At 37.3% G+C, this 8,758-nt stretch overlaps 1 protein-coding gene across 1 annotated transcript in view; it reads left to right on the top strand.

Moving 5' to 3' along the window:
• Nucleotides 1–8,758, top strand: part of ctnnd2a (catenin (cadherin-associated protein), delta 2a) — a 179,813-nt gene that overhangs the window by 133,867 nt on the left and 37,188 nt on the right. Inside the window, exons 15-16 of the mRNA XM_016503673.1 lie at nt 3,258–3,431; nt 6,397–6,547. Coding sequence (XP_016359159.1) covers nt 3,258–3,431; nt 6,397–6,547 — 325 coding nt within the window. The remainder of the gene's footprint in view (nt 1–3,257; nt 3,432–6,396; nt 6,548–8,758) is intronic.

The following is an 8,758-nucleotide window of genomic DNA, read 5'->3' as shown; positions in this document are numbered from 1 at the left end:
GTTTTATCCTATATTCTATATATATATATATATATATATATATATATATATAATATAACGATTATTATATTATATTATAATATTATATTAGACAGTTTAATAATGAATAGTTATTATGCAGTGTAATATCGTATATTATACATTATATTTTTAGATTACATTAGTTTATATGATACTATACACACACATATATATAAACAAAAAGTCAAGTCTTGCCCTAATTTTCACTTGTCACATTATGGAAGTAAAATAGCTTGTGAAAGTCAATTTGTGTTGACTGACTAAAGATAGAAGGTTGTATTTCACAATAAAATGCTTTTCTGCTTTTGAAAGAGAGCCCAGCAAAAATGAGGTATTTCATATCAAAATATTAATAACACAATCAGCATATTCAACTTCCTTTTACACCCCTCGTTGCCTCAAAATAATCCCAATTTATGTTTCAATGAGTTCCCCAAGTAACAGATTTACACGCCACCCTTTAATCAATTACTTCCTCTGCAAACGTAACGCTCACCACCTACACAGAGACACACTGCAGACAGTGAGTTTCCCCAGTGACACACTCTACGGCTGATAAATCTCAGTGTTTGTGGGCGTCAGACTAAAGGAGTGGGGAAAAAACCCAACCTTTTTACAGGCGACTCCTCCATAGCAGAGGAAACTCTTCATTAATCTCACGCAGGAAAAGTCAGCCAGGATCCTCCTTGCAGACATGGAGGTGGGAGAGCAGTTATGTAACACAACTCCCTCTGGAAATGTCCCGTTCCAGAGGAGCCATGAAGATAATAGCTGGTGATATACTGTAGCCACCGATAGCTGAATATAATCCTCTTTAACTTCGATACTAGCTACAATAAAACGTGCGTTTGCTGCAAAAGAGATGCTCGTCACAGCAACCTCTGGTTGCTACGTGCCTAGTAAGACGCAGTAAAACTTTAAAAGCAGTCAGAGTCGAATAATACATCAAAGCTATTGCTCTGTTGAGATTATGACAGCATAGACTTTTGTATTAAACATAGTTTGGGGATGTTTTGCGTCGTCTTTTGCATTTGAACATTCAAAGATGTATTTCCTTCATTCATTATCTCAAAACCCATACATACGTTTGCAGATCTGTTTTAGCATTCAGTCAGATGTGTCTCCTCCAATCAGATTACAGAAAGGAAGGAGATGCAAGGATACCGGAGTCGTCCATCTCCGCCTCTTGGACTGTAAAGAGGGCCATTTCTCGCCATTACCTAAGGTGCCCTCTCGTATCATGTGCTGGACCTTCTCTTCAGCCGAGACGCTTTGAAAGAGGACACCTGGGCCTCCGGGCAACAGAAGGCTAATGTACTCTGTTAAATCATTTATCACTAAGTGGCAGCGAGGTAGCCCAGGAAACCAGAGCGTGCTGCTGCGGCTCTGTCAGGGCAGGGTGTGCTAATTGACTGAGAGGAGAGAGTATGTAAACCAGAGCAATTTCAACCCACCAAGCATTGATACCCTTCTTTGAGTTTACTCTGAGAAATGGGGCATGAAGCGTTCATTATGCTCAAAGCTTGCTGACAGGAAAAGGGTGAAGAGAAAGTTTTCAACAATTTGAGATGCTGTTTTATGCTCTGATAGTTCAGAAGAAGCATTAGGATGACATTGTCATTTTTAGATTGAGGGTTTTGGAAAAGCTGAAAGAGTTGCATTTGGGCAGGTTTGACTCATTTTAGATGCCCAACAGACACATTTTTCTGAAGGAAAAGCTCATGTTGCTCACCAGAGTTTAGGGACTTCATAGTAATGGATGAATGACAAATACAGATGTGCAAGATGATGTAACGGAGAAAACTTTTAAAAGTCATTCACAAAATGACCCATGTTCTTAGAAATTAAGTCTTTGTTGGTTTCATACAGTTTTGTATTTTCATAGATATATTTAAAATCTATCTATTTATCTATCTATCAAAACATGTTCATCATAGAAGAGGTGTCATTATTTTTTAATTATTTAATAGATTTGGACTTAAGCAGTCATTACTTTGACTCTGATGGCATCCTTAGCTTTTTCGTTGATAAATTATGAAAACAGTTTTGACAGCGATTGTGTAAGGCTGAATGTTTGCGAAATGTTGCCCTCATTGTTTGCATATAGTGAAACCACAGATTAAACCAAGTCTCCTCTCAAACTCTTTCCATTTCTTCTGCGTTCATCGTATGAGAAGAGCAGCAGCCTCACGGGGGCTTCTCCACCCTCCAGCAGTTGACTGAACAACAGAGCTGCTCCTCAGAGCAGGAACGGGGGGGAGATGAAAACAGACTCATTAATAATGAAGGGAGAGTGAGGCTGAGTGCCAGAGCTAGTTTAAGACGCTGAGGTATTTCACAAGTTGCTCTGCCTGAAAGTAGGTCAGCCTGTGAGACCAGCACTTTTCAAACTGACACACCCACACGCCTCGAACGCAGACTTACAGCTCGTCATTCCTGCCCGGTTTTAGGTCTATTCAGGCCACAATTTGTCAAGAGATCTCCTCATGTGGGGTTTGTGTGTATGTGCAGAGGGTTACAGTCACCTTTTGACCCGTACAGAATGACAGCGATTTAATCTCGGGAGTTCGCCAGGTTGCAGTACTGATGGTTGCTAGGAGGCGGATGCCGTAATGTTGTTGCTGGTCATAGCTGTAGAAAATCAGATTAAAAAAAGAGATAAAAATGAAAATGAAACAATTTTCTTGATGCTAAATGTGAACACTCTGGAGGAGATTGTGTTTGTATAGTATATAAACTGCAGCAGTATATATATAATATAAATATAATATATCATAACATGATGAAGAGAAATCATTATTAATTCATGAATCAAACTCACTTAAAATGCAAACAATTTCTGATGCAGTTTTCCTTGTATCATTTTTTTTATTATATAGATATACACTACTGTTCAAAAGTTTAGGATCAGTAAGAAAAACTAAGAAACTTATTTCAAAAATATTTTAAAAACTTACCGACCCCAAACTTTTGAAATCATACAGAACAGTAAACTCACATTAACGTCTCTGTTGTATCACGTTTTCTTCACTCACTTCACATTGATATTTAATTAGCTGCACTTTTACATAGACAAATTTTTCTCACTAATAAGTCATGTTGCTTTGTCACTGCAGATTTATGTCAGTGTGAATGCCCCTTTGTAAGGGTTTAGATGCTGATGGCGATGGATTTCGTGTGTCTTCCTGCAGTATCTGACTGACTTGTTTTTCATGTCACACTCTTTGTTTCTGTAGTGGGATGGTGTGGGACCACTGCCAGATACTGCTGAGCCCCCCAAAGGGATTCAGATGCTGTGGCATCCTTCGATAGTAAAGCCCTACCTCACCCTCCTGTCTGAGTGCTCAAACCCGGACACGCTGGAGGGAGCCGCTGGGGCACTGCAGAATCTGGCTGCTGGGAGTTGGAAGGTAAGCCCTATGGTCAGTTGCCTTGTGTACGCATCTGTCTGTGCTGGAGATATGGCTTGGTATGCAACAAATATTGTTTAAAATACAAGTAGATTATCTGATAATTATGTGTCAGCATTCATCATTGGTTTTTCATGTAATTATGACTTTTACTTTCTGTAGGGTTAGGAGTATTTAAAAACATTAAAATAATTTTAAAAAATAATAATAAATATATTCAAATGGTTATCCATTTAATATTTTTGTATAGTTTTATTTTAAATTATTGGTAGCTGTCTGAGTGTAAACCAATGTATTCTTAGCATTGAGGGCCTTTAAAAAAACATAAAAATAATTAAATATTTCAATAATAAAAAAAGATTAAAATGTTTATCTGTTTATTAATTTACCTTTACACCTTTAAAGTATTACAATTCAGCATGTCACACACATCTGAATGATGCCGTAATTTGTCTGACTTTCTGTGCTATTACTTTCCAAGGCAATCAGTCTTATGATTTCCAAAAAACTCATATATTTCACTGTAGGAAGTATTCTAGAGCCAGAATATTATAAATAACAGTTCTCTTTTGACTTGGTCCACCTAGCATTGGACAAACAACCACATAGCAGCATGATAAGAACCGCTCAGAGCACCTTAGCTTAGCAACACTCTGGTACCTGATATGTTTTTTTTACTGAAAGTTTTATTAGCTGTTGTCAGGATCTAAATATATTGAACGGTGCAAGAAGAAATGGTGTAAAATTGCATTTTTCCTGACCTGAAACTGGTTGCTTTCATCAGATGTTTAAACCAGTACCAATCTCCCTCTTGGCCCGTGCTTCTCTCTTTGTTCTCACATCCTTTTCACCATCTCTCAGCGTCAAAAGCTTGTTTTACCTCTGTTGCTCGAGAGCTCTAATCCACCCGATGTGCTCTACAAGATCAATACTCTCAGATGGAGACAGATGCAATAGGATTGGATTGGTTTTGAAGTCTCATAACAGGTTTAGACCACCTTCAAGAAGTTAAATGAAAGCAGCGTCCATACGACCCCTCTCCACACCTACAGGCCATGAGGTTGTATTCGTGTTTGCTGTTGTGTTGAGTTTGTTGGAGAGACAAACAGGAAAGCAGTCCAGGTCCCATAATTGGCTGCTCTGTTTGTTCATCTAGAAGAGCTGACATTGAGCCCCCGTCTAATATGTGTGAACTAAGCTCTCTGTTTATGTTTTCAAAGTTCCTCTCGGACAGTGGGATTATTAAATCCCACGCTGTGTGTACTAGGAAATGGAAACAAAGCCCTTAACTTAAGATGGATCAAAAACAGTCAAGCGTGAAGTATGCTTTCTCGTCAAAAACTCCTTTTCAATTACAGTTTCAAGGATATTTATTGCATTGCATTACTTATATGTATTTTTATACAGTTTTAATGAACTGTGATGTTGATTTTCACTAAATGACAGATTTACATTTCCACACACTAATTTTAAGTGCCATTTCTCTGTTCCTAAACCCAGTTAGATGCCTCTGTGATGTACTTTGCCTGATTTAACACAATTTCCTTTGAACTACACTAAATGAATAAGTGTCGGTGTCACTCAAACTAGCGACAGATAAAGAGAGCACACAATCATTCAGATTAGACTGTGCTTTGCTGTTTGGTGATTATGCGACATCAAACCATGAATACAGTATCGATGTGTCAGAGGTGAATATACAGTCAAACCAAAAATTATTCAAAAACCAGATATCATTTTTGATATTTTTTACTACTGGGTGCAGGACACTATAGTTCATTTATGTAAGTGAGGATAGCAAAATAAAGTGAACTGTGACATATTATACCCAAAAATTCTTCATACAGTGGACTACCAGTAAAATTTATAAAAATTTGGGACCAAAAATTATTCAGACACTTTGACCTGACCATGTTTTGCTTAAGTGTTATCAGACATTATCAAGAGGTATTTGTTCTGATACAGTTTAACTTATTATAGTGAATAAATTGTGATAATGTGTGAAATGTTGAAGGTGTCTGGATAAATTTTGGGTTGACTGTATGCAGGTTATAAAGCATTTTAGGTTTGTGTGTGTTCAAGAAAACCAATGTATGCAGTGAAAGAGGCTTGACTAATAGTTTTATTAAATTTTTTATTTATATCAGTTTTTTTGATCAAATAAACCTTGGTGAGCATAAGAATCTTCTTTCAAAAAAAAAAACGTACTGACTCCAAACTTTTGAAAGATACATTTGGAAAAGGAAAGACACATGAAATGGTTTTGAATTTGTTCAAAATTAGGTGTCTTATTGGGCTGTCAAATGTTTAATCATGATTTATCACATCCAAAATTAAAGTTTGTGTTTACATATTATATATGTGTGTGTACTGTGTATATTTTTATATTTAAGAAAAATATTTTATATTTAGATATAAAATATTACATATAGCCTTTGAAACTTTTAATTCTGGAGTGAATTTTTTCTAGGTACACAGCTTGCAAGGTTTAGGACAGAGCTTCTCTGTCATTGTGTTTTTGTCTCTCTTTTTTTTATGCACACATACAGAGGTCATCAGAAATGAGGAATGTGAGGGGATGCCTGCTGGGCCGTATGCTGCGGTCTCCCCTGTTACAGCAGAAGTGCAGGGTAGCAGAGAGTCTAATCTGAGCTGACACTCCGTCACTGATAAAGGCTGATCCCACAGCTGGGGTCATACATAGAGAACCTCAGAAAGCTAAAGCTCTGAGCTAGTATTAGTCTTACACTGTAACCTGGGGAGTGTGATTACACTGTCAGCAGGGTGCTGATCCAAAATGAGACACTTTACAGACATTGGTATATCCAACTATGACGATACACTTCATGGTCTCCTGAAAACTGCTGATATGTAGAATTATATATAGTAAAGTGGCCGAATGGTATCATTTGTCATATTTGTTCACCTGTTTGTGTGTGTGTGTGTGTGTGTGTGTCTCCCCTAGTGGTCAGTGTACATCCGTGCGGCGGTAAGGAAAGAGAAGGGTCTGCCAATCCTTGTGGAGCTGCTGAGGATAGACAACGACCGTGTGGTGTGTGCCGTCGCTACCGCGCTCAGAAACATGGCCTTGGATGTCAGAAATAAAGAGTTAATCGGTACGGCCCTTTTTTTCCTTCTCTTGACTGTCTTCTTTTATTTTATTAGTCACTGTGATTCACTTTGTTTCAAATGGTTCAAAGCCATTGGATTTGTAGTGCTCATGGTTAACAGCTGTGGTCTCTTTGGCTTCTCTGTAATGAAGTCCAGTCTCTTATGTTTTAGCCAGTGTGGTAAAGAGGGCCATTCGTAGCTCTCAGCTCAGAGGAAGATAACTGTCATTTTATTATTACACATTTCCTGCCCACTCATCATTTTAAATGGGTTAGCAGGCATCAGGCTGCACTTTCGCATTCTAGGCTTGTGTAACTGTATATACAGTATAGTGTATATATTTTTGGTTTTGTTTGGGGTTTTGGGATTTCTTTATTGCTGACTTTGCTGAAAGTGACATTCAACTCAAAAGTTTTGCATTTGTGTATGGAGGCTACTCAAAGGGTCATTCCAAAGTGACTGTTTGATTTTTATTTTTGTTTTGTTTTTGTTTTGTTTTAGTCTGGTTTGTTTGTTTGTTTTGTTTTATTGTTGTTGTTGTTTTTTAGTCGTTATTGTGTAGCTAACTTTACTGAAAGTGACATGCAACTCAAAAATGTTGATGTTTTGCATGGAGGGTTCTCAAATAGATGATCCTATTGAACTGTTTTAATTTTTCTTTTGGATTTTGTTTTGTTTTGGTTGTTTTAGTTGTTGTTTTAGTTTGGTTTGGTTTTTGTTTGGTTTCTTTTTTTATTTGTTTTGTTTTGGCCATTTAGTTTGGTTTGGGTTTTTTGTTGTTGCTTGTTGTTGTTTTATTCTGCTGACTTATTCTGTCTTTACTGTCTTTTTGTTGTTTGTTTGTTTGTTTTTGTACTGTTCAGTTGACTTTACTGAAAGTGGCAAAGGTTTTGGAGGTTTTTCAGAGGGTCAATCCAAATTAAACTAACCAGCTGTTTAAATCCTTTCACAAAGAGCCCTTCCTCAACACCATTAGCAAAGCTTTCATATAATTCTCACTTCAAGAAAGCAATTTTGTCATTTCTGCTCATGTGATACCTGGTGAAACATCCTCACAATTAATTATGTAAACTGGGGGCATTTATTTGTTACTCACAAAATTTCTTATTATTTAACCTATTTTCTTGTCTGTTTACCGCAAGTGCCACTAAAAGCAGTACACAAGTTAAAATAAATTAGAATGAATGATACAAGGCCAAATTTTATTTTTAATTTTAATTTTAATTTAAGTTTCATTTGCTACAAGTGTGAGGATAAATTTTGCTGTTTTGCTACTAAGGGTAACAATAAGATACAATATAGGCCTATCTTTGTGTGAAGGGTTCCAAATGTGTACACATAAGGCAGTCAAGCCCTGCACCCTTCAGAGTGCTCACTTCAAGTGCTGTGTCCTTCAGAATGAGTAGGGCATAGTTATGTTCACTTTCAGTGGAATTCGCCCAATATCTTGTTGTAAACTAACCAGCTGTTTAAATCCTTTCACAAAGAGCCCTTCCTCAACACCATTAGCAAAGCTTTCATATAATTCTCACTTCAAGAAAGCAATTTTGTCATTTCTGCTCATGTGATACCTGGTGAAACATCCTCACAATTAATTATGTAAACTGGGGGCATTTATTTGTTACTCACAAAATTTCTTATTATTTAACCTATTTTCTTGTCTGTTTACCGCAAGTGCCACTAAAAGCAGTACACAAGTTAAAATAAATTAGAATGAATGATACAAGGCCAAATTTTATTTTTAATTTTAATTTTAATTTAAGTTTCATTTGCTACAAGTGTGAGGATAAATTTTGCTGTTTTGCTACTAAGGGTAACAATAAGATACAATATAGGCCTATCTTTGTGTGAAGGGTTCCAAATGTGTACACATAAGGCAGTCAAGCCCTGCACCCTTCCGAGTGCTCACTTCAAGTGCTGTGTCCTTCAGAATGAGTAGGGCATAGTTATGTTCACTTTCAGTGGAATTCGCCCAATATCTTGTTGAGTGGTACTTCATCACGTTTCCACTGTTTAGGACAAGATTAACATGGAAGAGATGAGAGTTTCATGGCTTGGCGCACTGCACCGCATTAGAAGAGCTCAGGTTATGCCTCTGAATAGTGAGGACAATGTGTTCATGGTCTTTGTGACTTTCATGGTCATTGCTGACTAAGAATTAGCCTTTTCTGTTTCTGTAAGCATCAGGGGCGGTTCTGGGGGGGGGGGGGGGCGGG

Source organism: Sinocyclocheilus anshuiensis, unplaced genomic scaffold (genome assembly GCF_001515605.1).
Source record: "Sinocyclocheilus anshuiensis isolate Anshui unplaced genomic scaffold, SAMN03320099.WGS_v1.1 scaffold1626, whole genome shotgun sequence".
Classification (NCBI taxonomy): domain Eukaryota; kingdom Metazoa; phylum Chordata; class Actinopteri; order Cypriniformes; family Cyprinidae; genus Sinocyclocheilus; species Sinocyclocheilus anshuiensis.
The sequence above is the reverse complement of the archived record's forward strand: the minus strand, read 5'-3'. Positions and strand labels throughout refer to the sequence as shown.